Below are 21,146 nucleotides of genomic sequence, written 5' to 3' on the forward strand. Positions count from 1 at the left end.
ATGTAACAGGGATAAAGATTTGGAAAAATTACGACGTTAAATATAAGGTTTCTGGGTTACTTCGTCTGAAATTCGGGAAAATCTTGACGTAAGTTTTAACTAACATAGAGTCCATGACGTTCAATGATATCCGTGCAATCACAATTCCAACAAATTGAAAATAGTCATAATTTGCTCATAAATGATAGGTTTCAATGGTGTTTTCACTATCTGAACATTTAGTAAATCCGGATCTCGGATTTCGTAAGTCTTGTATGCTCTTAAAGAATTATACATGATTGAATTTTATGAAACATCCTATGGTGATTAAATCTTCGTGTAAACTGCAAAATGAAAGATCAGAAATAGGATATCTAAACAATAATAATACCAAAGATAAATCTCATATTTGATTTCAACAATAATTATTGTCGTAATGTTCTTGGGGATTTTTTTCTTTGTTGTTTAAAGTATTTATATATGTTATTGGGCAAGGGGTTCTATTAGGGATATTGAACAGTTACTGGATATATATTAAATCAAGGGTAATAAAGGAAAGCAAAAATTTATTGTATTTTCAGAATTGTAAATATTTTGAATTATTTAGAGAGAAAGCAAACAGGTTTTCATTTAAACACAAAATGGTTTGTATTAAGGACGTTCGATCCTGAGATTTTGAGCGTATTTTGGTCAGGTCCTTTATTTATAAAATTCTGCATCATTTTTAAGTTCTAACATTAAATCTGAATTCTACAGTTCAAATTTAACTATATCCAATGAAAAAACCGCGATTAAATTGCATTTAAGTAGAATTAAGCTAGGGACTATATTTTGTGGCGGAAGGGTTTTTAGACGAAAATGATCAGTTTTTCCATTTTGAACTATAACAGTACTGTTAATTTTGGATTCCTATTTCTCCATCCTGGTTGCACACAAAGCTGTTTTTTGCAGTGAAATGTGTTATGCTGGTTCTGAAATATCTATTAAATCATTTCTTGTGTACTCTATCAACAAAGTGTGACAAATATAGTCAATATATTCTAAAAATCCGGGGAAAAATTGAGCCAATTTTAACGTAAAATTGACACTTTTTTAGTAATATCTGAAAATTTTCATCATATACCCCCACTTTTGATATTCTTTTCTAAATATTCAAGATAAATTTGACCTATTTGCTTAAAATCAGAAAAAGTTTAAGACTTTAAAATAATTTTCTTGCTTATTAAATTTTCAATGCCAGAAAAATCACTTTTTATTGGTGCAGAAAGGTCAAATAATTGATTATGCGAAGCAATTTGAAACTTTTTCTTAGTCACAATTTTTAAGTGTCTTTTTTTAAACAAACTTAGAGTTCATTTTGTTTCATGCTTTAATTGGATAAAAATATTGGAGGGAAAACGTCAAAATTTAATTTTTAATTAAGATACAAATTTCAGTGCAAGAAGGTCATATTATATGTACTGTAGCGCTAAAAGAAGCGTATTGACCCCCATTTTTTTATTTGAATTTTAATTAAGCTATGTATGTAGAAACTAAAAATATACTTGGCAAAAAAAGTTTAAGACTTTAAATATCAGGATCGAACGTCGTTAAGCAAAAGTTTTGCTGTCTATTGTATCAGAAAAAAAATTTAACAAAGCCTTTGTTTATAGTTATATTGAATAGTGATGAATTCAGCACATTATTTATGTTGTCTTTGGTATCGCAATAAAGTTATACAGTAAACTTTGATTTTGCTCGCCATTCTTGACTATGAGAATTTATCAACGGCGAAATAAAGGAAGCAATTAAACACATCAAAGGGTATAAATTAAAGGTCGGTGTTAAAAACCAACATTTAAAAATAAATATCATATTCTGAATCGAGCCCTGGTTGATTCACCAGGAAGGCAAAAACCATGAATGTCATCTCAACGTCTTTGTTACGGGATAGTTATGTAAATGTTTGCAGCTTTGACGATATTTAATAACTACAGCACTCAAGATGAAAAGAATAACCAATGTCCGGCATTGGTGCAACAATGGATTTTTTTTCTTGGCAAGTCAAGCTCTAATTACCTTTTTGTATTAATTGTTATCTAATATAATTTAAAATCAATGTTTGGTGTTTTATTGATTCGTTTAAATGAAAAAAAAAACATCATTTTGAAAAGATGTTCTATGAGGTAGAGTTCAAGAATAAGAAAAGACTGAATTTCTAATTCTGGAACTTAATTTTTGATAAATTATTGAAATCTTCTACTTTAAAGTTCCATTCCGTAGCTTCCATTTCCTAGAATTCTCAATGTAAAGTTATTAACCCTTGACATTTGAAGGAATGTTGTTTGTAAACTCCTGATTTTTAATGAAAATGGTTGTGATGAAAAGTCATCGATCTTTTTTTTCAAAAACTTGCGAACAAAACAAAACTATGAACGGGACATAAACACAGACACTCGGAAATTCAGCGTTTGGGTCAGATGATAAGGATGAGTATTCGACCCCTGTCAACTGGTATTATCAGCTTGAATATTCTTACTGTCGGAAAGAATAAGGAAGAAATATATAAAAAACACTTCCTCCCCAAATATGTCAGGATAAAAGAGCTTGCGTGATTTCAACTTCATATAACGAAAGCCGACAAGTTACAAATGAAAAAATATCTGGAGACTATTTTGAATGAAATGGAAACAATATTTTGCTTCCAAAATATCTTAATGATTACTCTCCTAGGAGAAATCAAAATAGTTACATCATTCCGATTTTAAATGATTTTGACATTATAACACTTTGTTGATATGCTTTTCTTTGTCATGTGATGTGTAAATCCAAGCGTGTTTAACCACAAAAGCTATAAGATTAGTCTTCAACTAGATAAATATCACTATAACGATGAAGAAGTTTTGTTATCAAATAAAATTTGCAAATCGTTCGTGAAATGCTATTGTTTTTTTCTAAAACAGAAAATTTGAAGTGAGTTATTTTTGCGTAATGTATGCGAAAGAGGAAAACCGGAAAAGCATTTTCTGAAAAGATTTGATTTGGTTTTTAAGGTCTTGTATCTACGAAAGCCCAGAAGGCTCATTCGAGATTCAAGTTTCGAAATACGAGATTCAAAATTCGAGATTCGAAATTCGAGTTTCGAAATTCAAGATCCATACAAACCAATCAAAAATGGGTTCAACATTGATTACTTCCCTTTATTATGTTTTTACTATCAAGAATTTGTTGATTATATTTATAACCATTTGACCATTTGCTAAAATGATAATGCAAGAAAAATGTTTTATGTATTAAAACGAACTAAAAATAAAATTTATATTACATCTTGAAAAATACAGAAATAATCTTATTTTTCTCATTAAACAACACAGTAAATACGTATATATAGAATATTATATTATCTTATCGTTGACTTGCGGTTTAAGTAGGTCGACTTTTCTATCAGATCATTGCTGAGGGAGAATATTGTTATTGATTATAATAAGTTATGAAATATTATGAATCGTCTCTACATTGTACAGCAATGCAAGAATTTTTATTTCATCACATTTATAAAGGTTACATTTGTGCAGTGAGACTTGACTGCTGAATCGAACTGTAGCTTTATAAGCCTTACGAGTATATTTTAATCTTTGACCATAACGCTATGGTCAGAGACTAAAATATAAAACCATAACGCTATAGTTCTGCAGCTAATTTAGACTAATCTACTGTTTGATATAAGATAAAATGAATGCTGCATTCATTTTAATTGCAGCATTCATATTGGCAATCTGTATTGTATATATAATTGTTAACTAATTCAAGAAATCAAAGCCTTAGATGAAGATAAGTAATTAAAAAAACTATATTTTTATGTATTCCATCTATTAGGAAAACCAACGCGGTTTATATTTATCAAGGCTGCATTGCCTTTCAAGTTTTTAATTTTCAGTGTCAGAAAAATGGGCAGGTGTTGCGGGTAGGGGTGGGGATTTTGTTATTCTTTAGACACCATTTCTAACTTAATTATTATGTCAACAACCCTTTAAATAAAATAGACAATGCAAAAATATATATATTCCTGATATATAGATACATGTATACTATTTAATATCTAAGAAGTCATAATATAAATTGAAGTATATCTTGCTGATCAAAAATCCAATGATTATTTAACTTTCCTTCTAATATATATAACACTCTTTCTTGCATTGTAATTTAATCAAATGACTCATTTGTTATAAATATATTAAACGATTTATTGATAGATAAAACATAATAAAGGGGAGTAATCAAATGTTGAACCCGAATTTGATTGGTTAATCTGGATTTTGAATCTCGAAACTCGAATTTCGAATCTCGTATTTCGAACCTCGAATCTCGAATGAGCCTTTTGATTGGTTAATCTGGATCTTGAATCTCGAAACTCGAATTTCGAATCTCGAATTTTGAATCTCGTATTTCGAAACTTGAATCTCGAATGAGCCTTCTGGGCTTTCGTATGTATCAAAGAGTAGTAGCACAATGATGTATTTAACTGTCAAGGCGATTTGTGAAATGCTGATAGATTAATGCTTATCAAAATCTTGTCACTGCAAGGCAAAGATGGGGATATATATTGAAAATTTGATAAATAAGAATTTATCATAGTTCTGACAAAGGGCCTATATAACTTACTACTACAGTAGAATAAAACTTATACGTGTTTTTGTTGTTGCTGTTGAGTTTTTTCATATGTACATTTTTTTCATCTTTAACATTTAGGGCTATTTGTAAAGCTTCATCTCCAACTTCCATGTTCAGACAATTTTGTATTACGGTCAATATTAATGACGCTTTCCATACATAACTATTAAACATTCTTCGATTGCAATTATTTTGTTATATATTTGTTTCCCTCTGTGAAACAAAAAAAAAAAAGGAAACGGTTTTTACTTTATATATGACAAATCGTTAATTGGAAAACAGATGGGGATAAATTTTGAAAGTTTGATGATTATAAAATAAGAATTTATTATATATATATATGACAAATGGCCTATTTAATTTACTACTATAGTAGAATAAATCTTATACATGTTTATTGTTGTTGCTGTTTCAATTCTTCATATGTACTTTTTTTCAGCTTTAATATTTAGGGTTCGTTTGTAAAGCTTCGTCTTCAACTTCCTGGTTCAGACGTAATTTTGTATTACGGTCAATATTTATAACGCTTTTCATACATAACTATTAAATATTCTGCAATTGCAATTTTTGTTGTTATATATTTGTTTCCCTCTGTGAAACAAAAAATTGAGAGAATAGTTTTTACTTTATATATGACAAAGTAGTTAATTGGAAAACATACTCTGTGGAGGTATAAATTCGTTTAAAAGGTATTGTGACAGAAAGGAATAATGCGGAAAGTATTAGACTGTCATGAAGCTCCATTAGATGCAGAAAGATTAATGACAATAAAAGTCCTGTCCTTCAAGGCAAAAGATGGAGATAAATTATTGAAAACCGAGAATGCTGGGAGAAACAGTTGATAAATAACTAATGATCACAAAGATCCTTAAGCAACGAAACTGACATGAATTAATCAAGTGTTACTGTTTTCAATACAACAGACTACATCTGCCCTAGATCTGAATTCAATCTAAAGAAGGCTCTCAACGTTTAACAAGGGAGACTTATAGGAAGTGACGCAATATCGAAAGATATGTACATGAATCATACATGATCAATTACATATTCCATTAACCTTATACTGATTGATTGTTTTACATCTGATTAAAACGTAATAGGGCGTTAATGAACCCGCAGTCATTTTAATTAATTGTTATTGTTTAACGTGTCATTCGAAAGAAGTAGGAGGAATGGAATAGGAATCGGTACAGATTTGGAGCAGAGCAAGCAAGGATTTCAATGGCAGCAGAGGTGGAATCAGGTGCCATTGAAAAGTAAACACTCCCGTCGACTGATCTTGCCATGTTCGTGCAAAAGGAACAATCCGTAGACAATTTGCATGAAAAATATCATCCAACAGCTATTCGATTTAAGGGGTAGTATCCCTCTGATAAGAGAGAAAACGTTCTGATGACATTTTACCATGAAATGCAATGGATTGTCTTTGTCAGAACTTACAGAGTTTATAAATGAGGACCATTTTATAAAGTAAAATTTGTAAAATAACCTTGATCTTTCTGTTTACCATATCAAATTTTCTCACATCATGATTAGACAAAATATTCATTCCTGAAAAATTAAGCAACGCTTCATACTTCAAACTATTTTCCATTTGAATTTAATGCTAGTGTTGAATATAAAAATCAATGATTGGAATTTAAAAAGTGAAATTTGCGATATCTAACCTTAATGATATTTAATTCTTATACTCATGGAGAGAAATTGCCATATGCCGGTGAAGGGCTTTACTCGGCACATTTGTTCATTGGCAGTGGTAGATCTTTATATATTATATACATAACATTTCATAATAAAAATATGTATGCATAACACCGTTATAGCCTTTGTAGTTTTTTAAAATCAATAATTTCTTCAATTTGACAAAAAGGCAGATGGACAAAGCAAAATTTTTACATTCATCGGTAAAAATTATAAGCTGCATAGACATAGTCTTTGCATGTTTCATGACCAAAATTAATATTAATCTGACAATTGTCAATAATTTTGTTTTAGAAATTTGATATTGAAATAAAAAAACAGACTGCACTTTAAATGACATTTGATTTTGTATTCTGTTTGTTAATTTCACTCTTTTGTCCTTTCTCATCAATATATGTATGTACCAGCAAGAAATGTGCAATAAATTGGCAATTTAAAGTGTTAGTTTTTACGCGGGAGTGTGACTTAAGGCAAAACATCAAAAGGTCTTTCAATAAATTTTTGAGTAGAAACGAAATCACTTATGTTTCTGTGAAATAAATACATTGTACAACATATTAAGAAAACTTTTAGCAAGACATTTTCATTTGACTCACAAATAAAACAAAAATAAAATTCAACGAAAACGCAAACAAATATTTTATTACCCCGACATTTAAACGTCTTTTCAATCAAAGAGAACTTGCGATGATAATACATATATAGAGTATATACATTTTTCGTTTTGCTGCACATTACACATTAAACTTTCCCTGAAAACATTCATACTGTTTAACCTCTTATCCAAGGGTTAATGCTTACGTCAATAATATAACTTACATATAATATATCAACAGTAGGCGAAGAAAGTGTTCAGTTTGCTCTTCCTGTTTTAAATCTAACTGACAATGATCCTAGAAATTAATAAAGCAAAATTTTGATTTTGAAAATGCGTTTCTACATGTACTCGATGTATAAAATATGACGTAAACATGATCAGCTATAATTGCATTTCTTAACTTTAGACATCTCGTGAAAAATGGTTTTTTTTTTTACTTGTAATTAACTAAATATCATTATTTTGAAAAAAAAAAATGAGTCAGTATCTAAAAATATCAGTCTACAACCTATTGTGACTGATGTTTATTCCCCATAAGTAATCATGATCATATAAATCTGTTAATAATTTTCGTTTTATATTTTTTTCTTCGTTCGTCATAATTTGTTATTGTCATTCCACCTTTTTATTGTAATAAATTTGAAAAATTTCGCAGCTAAATAAAAAATAAAAATCAGATACTCGATTCTATCTATTTAAATGCCGTCATTTTTCTTTTATTTTTTTCATATGCATAGGTGAAAAGGTAATCAACACAACCTTTTAAGGTTTACATTTAAAAAAGACTTAAGAACAATTAAAGTGAATCTGAAAAAAAGACTAATACTTTTAAAGTAAAAAAAAATGGAGAAAACCAACTCAATGATTCAAGTTTTCCAGCTCAAAAGTCCATTAAACAATAGAAAATAGAAGCAGAGCAAACACGGACCTCCTAAACATGAGATGGGATCAGGTGTCATAGAGGAGTGACCAAATTTATAAAATTAGCTGTAAACTTGATGAAGATATTGGGGCCGCAAATTAAGACGTTTATTTTTTGGCATCAATCGGAACGAGCCAGAGACCTGCACCAGCAATGTTTGTACAAGTCCATAATAAACTGATCATAAGAAAAACTTCTCTACATTTCTTTGGAAAAATAATGCTAAGCAAACGGAAAATTGAATGTTTAATTTTTCAATCGGTCATCCTTAAAATAGTGAATGAACACTGATATTTTCCCGGTTATTGAACTTCTTCTAAGCATTTTTCGTTTTGCCACAAGCTTCGTCGAACAAAGAAAAACAAAACATTTGTTTCCATACTCCTTTGTAATCTTTTAACTCTTCAGTGCTACTTAAAGTGTTATAGAAGATGTTCATAGTCATCAAAAAATTATCTACCAGCACTTATATTCACGTAGTAAGCAATATAATGGATTTCAAAGCGTATTATTTTAAAAAGCCAAGTCAATGAAAAAACCTGTAGGCTTCTAGAATTTTCTTGCTAATAAGTCAACTCCGGTAATAAGTATTCTTAAAGTATTGTATTTTCTCATTCAAAGGGGAACCACAGGATCAAGTGGTATTGTGCTTAATCAGAAATAGGAGAAAATCAACGACCAAAGGTTAGAAGTGCATCTACAGAGCAAGGTCAAAGGTAAATGATCTTAAAAATTCACAAATAAAAAAGATAATAAAATACAGTAAAACATGCTTTTTACGAAGTGCCAGGAACGGTGGAATTTGCTTCGTTATAAGCATAAATCGTTATATCTGTTTATTTATCAACATATTTTAAAGACACAGGGATGAAAATTTTTATAAGGTCAATTCATCAAAAACGTATTCGCTATTTATATTTGTGTTTATTTATAAATCAAAAATGATGAAATTTACTATTCATGACTTACGTAGATCGTATATGTGAAGAACTTGCACATTCCATCCCCAAATCCCCAGGTAGGCATCACAAAGCTGACAGCAGTTATAGGCACGACGATTAGAAGAAAAGCTAGATCCGCCAACGCTAAATTAATTATGTAAATATTTGTCACGGATCGCTCGCCATATCGGAACACAATATAGAGAACTAAACCGTTTCCCACTGCCCCAACAATGATCAGAATCGTCCAAATGACTGGAACAATGTGAATGGAATCAGAAGGTGGGATGTCCAGCGTTGAACTGCCGTTACTGGACATATTGGAGATGAGGTCCGTGACTGACGTTGCTGTGGACATCTCTGGCTGTCGTGTCTCACCTAAAATGAATACAATACCATGAAACATATGGAGATAACGAACGGTATTCAAAATCAAAAGTCCAAAAAACAATACAAATAGGAACAGAGCAAACACGGTCCTCCAAAATATCAGAGGTGGGATCAGGTGCCATGGAGAAGTGGGCATCCCTTTCCGACCGGTCACACCCACTGTGTGCTCTTTGTCATGATTGGGAAAAACAGAAAAAAATCTATTTAACCCGACTATGGAGTTTTTTGATGTCTTCCCAGTAAAGAATCAGGTCCCTTTTAATTGGTTCATTTTCCTTTTGAAATGCTGTAATCTGGAATATTTTTTAGAACAAGTAGGGTTCGAGTTAGACAGGTTTCACTGTATTATAAGTGTGAGTTTCTTCCTTTATTACTGATAAATGTCTAGTAGAAATTTAGTAAGCGAAATAAAGATGCTACATCTAAGATGTGCTCTGAAATAAGACAGACTAAACCCTTAAATATCCATGCAAAAATGAAACTATTTCATTTTTCCAACTTTATATTTCTAATATTTACATTTTTATTTGCCCATTCGATTATGTTCGGAAGAGGATAATTTCCCCTCCAGAGGAAATATAAAACACTTGCATTAAATGACAAATAAACATCAATATGATGATGGGATTTTAAAGAGCTATTGCAGATTTAGGAGAAGGTGATTTAGCTTTTCTAGGGGATAATATAGACACTAGATAAAACAGTTTTGGATGATATATAAACACGGAATTTTGAAAAAGAATATTATTATATTTTTTTTCAATTTTCTCCAAAGAACATGACGAAATATAAAATACGATTCAACAAGTAAAATAAAAAAAAATATTCAAATGCGAAATTTATTCGTACGTACTAACTTTAATAAAATGTAAAGGTAGGCAATATAGCAAAACGATATACATTATTTGATGAAAATATACGCTATAATAAACCTACACTAAACTTTAACAGGTATTGTGACATGACCCGGCGAGTTTTCCTTTGAAGTCAAGCATACTGTAACTGCGATACAGAACACTTTTTGTAGGCGTTTCTTATGCAAATGAGCAGAAACTGTACTGTATCTGCAAAATATCAACGATACAGTACAGTTTATTTTTAGCGATGACGGAAAGCTGTATTCGTATACAGACATACCAGTCGTTCAATTCGCCATAGAACTGTTAGTATTTACTCAAAAATTGAGGTGAATTAAAAATAAAATTTTACAACATAAGGGAATTATTGTCGGATTCAAAAATTTTAGAAAGGAGGGAGTGGGGCGGTTCACAAATTATTACTTTGACCCCCCCCCAAAAAAAAAACCCCGGAAAATCGTATTCCGTGGGGGGGGTTAGATTTATAATCAACCAACACCTATGTGGTCATTTCGTTACTTGTTGATGAATTAAAAACCGTATGTAGACAAGTTTAGAAAAAAAAAAATTAAGAAAGCGAAAAAGAAAAAAAACTCAAAGGTGGAATGGGGGCACCAGTGAGTGCTGTATCCCCCTTTGGTTACTCTACATTTTAATGAAAACGTGAATGTAAAATACCCCCCCCCCTTTTTCCTTTCATCTGCTTATTTCAATTTTGTATATGACGACCGGTATTGGACATTGTCGGACATTTCTCTCAGAATCTACGATCTCCCGAAGCATTTTTGTTTCAAAAATATTCCCACATGATTCTTATATATCAAAATGTTTTGCACTAAATCGTAGCTTAAACTGAAAAAAAAATGTCAGCAAGAGCTGCATAGAGAAAAAAAAACCTGCGCAATCAAATCTAAATAAAATTTTTGGAAAACAAATTAATTTATGCATCCCTTAAATAATTTTAAAATGATAGATACCTGCACATCCATCTCACTCGGCATTTCAGTTGAGAATGCTTAAAATTGGATACTAAATCAACTTTCTACAAAATCATCTGATTGGTTGGGAAGTATACACCCAAATACGCATGTAAATTAGTGAGGTCCTTAGAAAGGTCATGTCACAAGTCATTTAGAATACTCGTTTCTTACTGTATCAGAGATACAGGGCGGGGCCCGGCTCGAGCTATCGCTCTCGCCTCAAGCCCCGCCCTGTATCTCTGATACAGTAAGAAACTCGTACTCTAAATAATACTTAAAATGTAACTTCTTAATATCAATTCTCTGTAATTATCAAAATTGGTTGGCCACGCATAGAAAAACATTTTGATTTTTTTATAATAATTTTAAACAGCTATGTCATTAATTGTAAAATCTAAAGTGGGTTTATGAAATAGACCCTTGGTTGCCATAGAAACGGGGTGCAAAATTCTCAATTTCGTTAATTTTGAAAAACGTGTACTTATCAAGAAAAACTGTGTCCAGAAATGAAAAGGGATAACTTAATATGTTTTCATTATTGAAATTTAATACTACAGATTAAAGTAATTATATCTGTAGTTTTAATTCAATTTCTCAATAGTAAATGGCCATTTTACATATTATAACATATCAGATATGTGATTGGTTTAGTGGAGTTTTTGGAGGCTTAAAACAAAAAAGGCACACTGATTACAAATTTAGTAATAATTAATTATGAAAGGCTAATATTTGATTATATCAAAATATTTAAAATATTGGTGGGAGACTCAAAGATGTAAAAGGAATTCAAAGGTAAAGATTACTTTTTTCTACATTTTGAAGCATATTTTGCTTCCTAATTACTTCCCTTGAACTACTCTCTAACGTTTGGAGGTACAATGTGTATTTAGTAAACAGCAATGAACATTTTCTGGCGAAGGATCTCATCAAAGTTTTACAGTCTGGAAGAAGAAAAGAAGGCCAGACATCTTAAACAATGAAGACAGAAGGTAAATTTATGTATATACTGAGCATTACAAAAATATAAAGATTAACAAATGCATATTTTCTTAATTTTATTTGCCTTACAATACACAGTTGTTTTACCGGTAGTGGTCAGTGGTCCTTATCAAATCAAGCGAACTATACCTTTTGACAGTTTGACTTTCTGACCAATGAATTAATTATTTTTATTAATAAAAATGAATTTGAAGCATATAAACATCTGAACCCCCCCCCCCCCCCCCCCCGAAATATAAATGTCTATATAGAGATTGTGCATGTGTAAAATCTGTGCCATTAAGTAGGTTTACTTTTTATGATGTGCTGAGAGAGACTTTTAAGTAAACATTATTTATCTTTATAAAATAAATTTCCACTTCTGTCAGTTTTCATTCATTGTTTATCCTATTATTAGCTCACCTGAGCCGAAGGCTCAAGTGAGCTTTTCTGATCAAAATTTGTCCGTTGTCTGTCGTTGTCGTAGTCGTTGTCGTTGTTGTAAACTTTTCACATTTTCATCTTCTTCTCAAGAACCACAGGGCCAATTTCAACCAAACATGGCACAAAGTATCCTTGGGTAAAGGGGATTCAAGTTTGTTCAAATGAAGGGCCACGCCCTTTTCCAAGGGGAGATAATCATGAATTTGTTAAAAATTAATGGCATTTTTAAAAAATCTTCTCCAGAACCGCTGGGCCAGGAAAGATGAAACTCATGTGGAAGCATCCTCAGGTAGTGTAGATTCCAGTTTGTTCAAATCATGACCCCCGGGGCAAGGGTGGGGCCAAAATGGCCGACCCAAGTTTTACATAGGGATATATAGGGAAACCTTTTAAAATTTTCTTTTCAAGTACTTCAAAGCTATGATTATTGATACCCGGGGTATTTATTTGGAATCATCCTCAGGTAGTGTAGATTCTAGTTTGTTCAAATCATGGGGGGGGGGGGGGGGGGGGGGGGGGGGGGGGGGGGGGGGGGGGGGGGGGGGGGGGGGGGGGGGGATTCAAGCCCGATGTGCTCAGTAGAGCGCTGTGGCCCCTGGGCCTCTTGTTTCAATTCTTTATTGGCATTAGGCACATATTTTACAGAATTGTGTTGTTAAAATATTAACTAGAGCAAGTTTAATTTGTTATATAAAAAAAGTGCATCAAACGTTTATAATGTGTGAGCACAAGCATAAAGTAGATAAGTTTTTTAAATAGTATTCTATATATATCAGCAAAATATGGTCATGTGATGTTCATAAGCAGAAAATAGGAAAACAGCATGTTTGTTTTGATGTCATTGTTTTATTTAAAAGCTTCTATCTTTTAAACTTTAAGTTTATTATATATATCCAAAACTGTACTATATGTAATGACAAAATAGATCTAGGTTAAGAATGCACTGGAAATATTGAGTTATTTTTGTTTATATAGACTCTTTCATTCATCTGTGAAGTACCAGTACTGTATAATCTATAGTTCAGTTTTGTGTGAATAATAATTATCTTTTCAAATAGCAAACAGTAAAAATATATATATGTACACTTGTACATATGTATAAGTGTTAAAACAAAATTTAACTAAAGGTACTGTGAGCATTGAGCTCACTAAATGATACCCCTGCCTCCGATATGGTTATAACTGATGACAAATCCATGTTTTACTGTGGCCGGGAAACCCAAAATATGTGTCGAATCAAAAAGTAAAATAGGAGGTGCACAATGACAATATGTAATTAAGATTCTTTGAAAGGTTCATTAAATTTCACTCATTGCAGTGGTATAAGAGGAGTTGTGGATAATAAGAGATGGGTACCCTAAAGCGTAACAGACAGACGGATGTACAGACAGATGGACGTACAGTTAGACAGACATACCGATTACAGTATACCCTACCACTTTTCAAGCGGAGGGTATAATAAAACTATATACATGTACATGTAGAATATTCACCTCTGATTTATAATGATATTTGTTTTGTACACACTGACCATGTTTTATAATATTTTAAACAAATTAATTGATACTCAGGCAAATATTCACTACTGGTAAGATGATCACACACATGAACATGTCTGTGTATGAATGAAATGAATTTTCCTTTTGATCATGTTCCTAGGAAAATAATTATTTTCGCCATTTTTTCATCAAAGGATTTACCATATAAGATGAATAAAGAAAAAGCAAGACCAGTAAACCAAAACAGGACCAAATAGGCCATGACTGAAGTTCAAGTGCATTCTGCAAGAAAGCGGACAGCCTAGATTTTGTTCTTTTCAAGGTAACCATTCTTAAAATATGAAAGTAAATTAAGGACAGATGATACAAACAAAAATGGATGCCTGGATTGGTATATATTTTTTGGCATAATTTAATTGCAAATTAATGATGTATTAATAAATTTCTAGAATATTAAGAAATTGTAAACCTTCTGTGATGTTCAAAAGTCTGCCCTCTTGAAACTATCCTTATTAATCTATACAAATATTTTTCACTTCAAATTCCATTTTTATGCAAATATGAATTAAAAAGTACTTGTCGTGAGGAAAGTTATTAATTTTACTGATTTAAACATGACCCAAGTTGTTATTTTCAAATTCTTTGACAAAAGTTTTTTTGTATCATCTGTCCTTAAATTGTTAAAAAAAATATTTCAGTTTTATATCTAAATTTAAACCTTGCTTATTTCTTTTTTTTTTTAAACAAAATTTAATACCTGTCCAGTAACAGAAGAATTATTATACTAGAATAAAGAAAACAACTTTCTAAAGGATTATATACACATTTAATAAGCTTGAAATCAGTGTACTAGTATATTGGAAAGTGCAGGAATTATTTACCATTGCAGGTTGAGAAAGGATACCATATTTTAGGTTTGAAACCAGGCAAGTGAAAGCTGAGTTCCAACCTACTTCAACATACTTGTACCCACTGTCTTCAAGATATCAGTGTTTGAGATGTCAAAGTTCAAATATAATAGGAACATGTTTATCATATTATGTGATGGCATCCTCAAATCTTATGTTGTATAACAATATATTTTAGAACTTATCAAGCTTTATCCTGTACCTTGCCAAAAAAAAAACTCAACTCAGCATAATTCTCATTAACTATTTATCAGTGTTACTTGTGTATGTCAATATAGGTCATTACTAGTACATGCCTGACCAACTAAAACTCTAAAATTGAAAAATCAGAGTCAAGATTTTCAGAGCAGCAGAAACAGTAGAATTTGTCATGTAAATCTAATGATATGTACCATATTTGAGAATACATGTACTCTAAATGTTGCATATATAAAAAATAAAAAAGCAAAAAGTTCTCTTGTTTTCAGAATTTATATTTACATGTGAAAAAAAAGAAAAGGAGGTTGATATAGTTGGTGTGATGAGATGTTGGCAGGAACCTAGTAAAATGAAAGGAAGAACTTCCTTAAAATGATACTTGTGGGGGACAGTGTCTCATGAGGGGGGGGGGGGGCATTGTTTCAACTGACTTTACAGAATACAAAAGATCCATTGCAAACCTAATTATTATTAAATTATATGCCAAACACTATGTTTAAAGTTTTCCATTGTTGGATATTTATGTTTAAATCCAAGATAACTTACCCAAGAGGATGTGATTTTTTTTAAACCAATGTAATTTTTCTCAAGTTTAAAGCAGTGTTTCATAAGTTTTAATGAAAAAATCAGAAGGGGGGGGGGGGGGGGGGGTAAATTTTTGACTTCATTCAAAGTATCTGTTGTTTGCAGTTGCCCATGAATTTAATAAATAATTATACAAAGTAACAAGTTGAAATGAGTAAAATATGAATGTCCTGCTTGTTTTAGTTTCATTTCAGAATTTTTCAAGTTTGACCAAATCTTGAAAAAGTAAAAGCCACAAGATTTTGCAATTATTTGACATAGCATTACAAAATGCATTATATTTTGCAACATCATAAAGATGCAAATTTAAGATGCCAAAAAATTTAGTTCACATTTACATTTAACTCATTACACATGTTTTATAAAAGAGTAAATAAGTGTAGTTTTGGGAATATTGTTATGTTAAACGCAGCCATTTTGGTTAAAAATCAGGGGCCCGTTTTACAAAAGGACTTACAACTTAAGACCAAATTTAATTCTTCATATAACTTTTTAATTAAAATTATATCGAAAATTATTTTTAACTTTTTAAAAGGAACGTGGTAGGATATTTTTACACATACAATTTTAAAGAGAATTATTAATTTTGCAAAATTTTACAATAATCTGAAGTTTTTGGTCTTAGTTTTAAGTTCTTTTGTAAAACGCGCACCTGGTATTCCTGTCTCCATGGTAACAAATCTTGCATTCCTGTTTCCATAGTAATAGAGAATGGATAGGGAAAATTTTATTTCATATTAGTTTCAATCTAAGGAGATAGTTTCAGGAAACTTGAAACATGCCCTGGTTAGTCTACATGTACTTCAAAATTGTCAATTTTACGGAAAGGGGGGAGGGGGGCATTTTGTGCAGGTGTTCACAGTTCTCCTATCTAAGAACATATTTACATGTATTAATGCTCTTGGAAATGGGATGTGAATATTTTTACATGACACTTCTCCTAGATGTGGACTAATTTTACTGTAAATGACATCAAAACAGGTAGAAAGGAACATTTCTTTTCTATATGAACTTAATGAAATGTGCATATGTTCCTTGAAATACGGAAATTTTGCAGATTTTGGGTAATTTTTCATCAGCTTTTTAAAAAAAAAATTTTAAGTGTCCCATAAATATTTTAATGTGTTTAAACTAACTTATGTATCATCTATGCAATGCACTGTTTCCTGAATTTCAAATCAGTGTGCAAAGTATTAAAAAATCGCTTTGAAAAAGGGTCTAAAATGGCAATTTTCTCAATTTGGCAAAATGCCAAAATCCCCAAAGCTAAGCGTTGTTAAGCCATTATGTAGAATTACAGTTTTTAAAAAATTATGTTATTATACTAGAGAGGAATAATGGTAGTTTTGAAACAAAAGTAGATTTTCCCATTCTCTTGTTTCTCTTAAGCTCATTTTTATTCAGTAAAACCTACAAAATCACGTTTTTTGGTCAAATTTTAGGAAGAATTTACAGAGAAAACAATAGGTGCCGTTACCATGGCAACGAGACATTTTTTGAAATAAAAAACTATAAAACCATTAATGATATGACAATGTGAGTACTGAAATGAAATTGTCGATATTATCGAAATTTTAGATCCTAAAAAAGCCTCCGGGCCCGACAACTTCAGTCATATTTTAATAAAAGAAATAAGGAAAGAAATTGCTGTCCCATTAGAAGTAATATTTAATAAATCCTTGAGAACTGGGAAATTTCCATGTATTTGGAAACATGCAAGTGTAGTTCCTGTGTTCAAAAAAGGCGAAAAATCAAACCCATCCAATTACAGACCAATTTCCTTGTTAAGTTGTATTGGAAAGGTTTTTGAAAGAGTAATGTTTAAATACATTTATAATCATTTAGTATCACACAAACTATTATATAACCTACAAGCTGGATTTATGCGTAACCATTCAACGGTGACCCAATTAATAGAAATTTATCACAATATCTGTATTGCTCTAGACAATAAAGAAGTCACGTGTTTTGCTTTTTGTGATATAAGTAAAGCATTTGACACGGTTTGGTTGAAAGGTTTAAAATACAAATTAGAAAAATATGGGTTTGTTGGAGAAGTTCTTGCATGGTTAAAAGATTATCTTACAAGTCGATCACAACAGGTTAAAATAAAATCATCAAGTTCTTCTGTTGGAAGAACCAAAGCAGGAGTTCCCCAGGGTTCTGTTCTGGGGCCTTTACTTTTTCTAATTTATATTAATGATCTGCCATGTGGACTCCACGGTCTCTCTAGACTATTTGCTGATGATACATCTGTGTCAAATACTTCTAAAAATATACAGGACTTAGAAAGATTTACTAATTATGATTTAGAAAAAATTAATGAATGGTCAAAAAACTGGCTTGTAAAATTTAATCCTAGTAAGACCAAAATATTAATGTTTGGTTGTAAAGAAAATGAGGTATCTAATTTACATTTTAAGTTTGACAATCAAGAGATAATTCCATCTTCCACTCACTGTCATCTTGGACTTACGTTCTCAAATTCTGGTAAATGGACAAATCACATCGATAATATTATTAAAAAGACCTCAAAAGAAATTGCAGTTCTCCGTAAATTGAAATTATCATTGAATCGAGACTTTTTAACTAAGATGTATATTACATTTATTAGGCCACTTTTTGAATATGCATCAGAAGTATGGGATAATATTTCCGCAACTGACTGTGACAGACTGGAGAAATTACAATTAGAAGCTGCGCGAATTGTCACTGGCCTACCTATTTATGCTCCTCGCAATTCTCTTTATTATGAAACAGGGTGGGAAACACTAGCCTATAGACGGGAAAAGAGAAAGTTATGCTTAATGTATAAAATAAAACATGGTATCGCACCAGAATATCTATTAAATCTATTACCTCCTGATGTCTCACAAACTACCCATTATGATTTACGCAATTTCAACAATATTTCTATTCCTCAATGTAAAACAAACTTATTACAAAATTCATTCTTTCCATCTACAATATCACTATGGAATGCTTTGCCTATAGAGATTAGAAACATCGATACTGTGAATGCTTTCAAAAAAAGACTCTTCAAAAGTGAACCTCCCCCAAAATATTTTTCTTATGGTGATAAAAAAACAAACTCAATTTTAACAAGATTAAGACACAATGTAAGTATTCTTAAGTCTGATTTATTTAAAGTTAAACTTTCAGATAACACTCGGTGTTCATGTGGATATATATATGAAAATACTGAACACTTCTTCTTGTACTGTAAAAATTATGCCGAAATTAGAACGGAATTATTCCACACTATACAGAATAACAATGGAGCAATAGACCTTGACATTATCTTATTTGGTGACCCAGAATTGGGTCAACAAAATAATATCAATATTGTTAAAGCTGTGCATAAATATATTAAAAAATCAAAAAGATTTTATGAATAACCAGCGTAACCATTTTGTATCCTTTATAATCCCCCCTTTATTTCTTCTTCCATGCACTCCCATTCCCTTCCTTTCTTATCTCTCTGCACCACTTTTCTTCTTCTTCCTCTTTTTTATATTATTGTATTTTTTTTTTGTTTGCTTGTACATCACGTGTATATATTCTTGTTATTTTTGTTTGTGTTGGAGAGGACAATCTAAGTTGGAATAACTTGTGTCCAATCCCATTGATTGTGTTCAATAAAATATGTTTAAATCAAATGTGAGTACACACAAAAAGTTTCATAGAAATTGAAAATGTAGCGTGGCCAAGCATTTTTGATATTGTTTGATAATTACAGAGAATTGATATTAACAAGGTGTCAAATAGAAGTTATATTTCCATCAAAATGCACCAAGCTTTATGATCTAAGGTTATTCCATTATCACTGTTTTGAAACATACATGATTGTGTTCGAGGTCCCCAAAAGGGCAACTGAGGTCACCGGCAGAATGACCGCGTACAATTCTTCCTAAATCCATGTATTTCTAATTATCGGCTGCTACAATTGTCTACCGAAGACCACAAATGAACAGATTTTATTGTTCTTTGAACCATCGTCTGCTACTGGGCGCTGGGTTTCGCAGACGACTAATTTGGAAGATTAACTTTAATTGGAATGTTATTTAGGATTATTGGCATCTCTTCGCCATTGTGTAACTTTTGAGAGACATCAATTAGAAGAAGATGGACTTTTTTCCATCGATTTACTCATCTGTTTGGCTCTGAGAGAATCTTCTTTACCGCTCGCCAAGAACAAAAAAATACTTGTACAATTTCCCAGTGCCTTAATATGGAGTGATGAAACTTAAATTAAATGCCATGGTAGTTCAAACGTTCATAACTTTGCCATACGGATAGAACTTTTAAGCTATGTGCATTTTAAGAGCGTATGTTCCATAATCATTTGCTCTCATTCATACATGATTGACTCTCCTTTCAAAAGGAAATGTTTAGAAAAAACGACCAGTATTCAAGTTCAAAATTTTTTTGTATTTTACAATACAAAATAGGAGCAGGGCAAACACGGACCCCCAAAATATCAGAGGTGTGATCGGGTGCTATGTAGGAGTAAGCATCCCCTGCCGACCGGTCACACTCGCCGCGTGCTACTTGTCATTATCGGGAAATAATGAAAAAGTCCATCGTCAATTAATTGTGTTTATAATGGCCTAACAACCAGAATGAAAAATGTTAGTCGGTATTTGACTTAATGATAAATTGTATCTGCTGCATAGGTCGTTGTATCGACCATAGAACTTACGAAATGATGCCTTTTAACAAGACTGCTGATATTCTTGTTTAAGAAACTTGTAAATAATTTACCTTGTTTAAAACATTGTTCATACGTAGATCATGCTTTTGCGTATCGAATGAACTGATAGAAGTAAACCCCGCGATGAAGGTATATTGCTGCATAAATAAGGAAAGTTGACGATTGAAAAGTCAGAGTCATCTTGTTTGTCTTAAAAGGTAGTTGTAATATTACCCTTATTGTCTCTTTCAAGAAAAATATCTAAATATAAAACAAATGCGTCAGATTCTTTGAAATATTTTATTTTAAGCTCACGGGATATTTCGTATTAATTAATAATTGACAGTACCCAATTATCCTTATGTCGATTTTTTTTAAATTTAAACATATTTTTAAAAATATCACTTTTAAATATGATTTATTTATCCTATAAGATTACCACCATACATTTAGTAAAAACGAATTGTTCGTAAACATTTCAAAAACTAAAACTCCATTAAACCCAAGAGGTGAACCAATAATCTCGTAGTAAAAGATCTTTAAAAAGCAACGTAAAAGAAGAATACTCTGGAATGTAAGAAAGTTACCTAAATATCCAATTAATTCTTCCCCCATCCTCACAATGTCAAGGGTTGCTGATTTCTCGAACTCCACAACTTTGTGTGGAGTTCGAGAAATCACAAACCCTTGATGTTGTGAGGATGTTCTTCCCTTGTAACATGTGTAATGATATAAGAAATCGCACTTGGTTCCACCTCTGATGTTTTAGACATCAGTGCTTGCTCTGCTCTAAACTTTGTTTCCTTTAATTGGCTTGAATACT

The 21,146-nt window shown here is 31.5% G+C and overlaps 1 protein-coding gene across 1 annotated transcript in view; it reads right to left on the reverse strand.

Moving 5' to 3' along the window:
• LOC134250960 (kiSS-1 receptor-like) overlaps positions 1–21,146 on the reverse strand; it is a 69,324-nt gene that overhangs the window by 31,508 nt on the left and 16,670 nt on the right. The window contains exon 2 of the mRNA XM_062733322.1: positions 8,820–9,169. Coding sequence (XP_062589306.1) covers positions 8,820–9,149 — 330 coding nt within the window. The 5' untranslated portion in view covers positions 9,150–9,169. The remainder of the gene's footprint in view (positions 1–8,819; positions 9,170–21,146) is intronic.

This window comes from Saccostrea cucullata, unplaced genomic scaffold (genome assembly GCF_032062105.1).
Source record: "Saccostrea cucullata isolate Sc308-1 unplaced genomic scaffold, CSIRO_AGI_Scuc_v1 ctg391, whole genome shotgun sequence".
NCBI classification, from domain to species: Eukaryota; Metazoa; Mollusca; class Bivalvia; order Ostreida; family Ostreidae; genus Saccostrea; species Saccostrea cuccullata.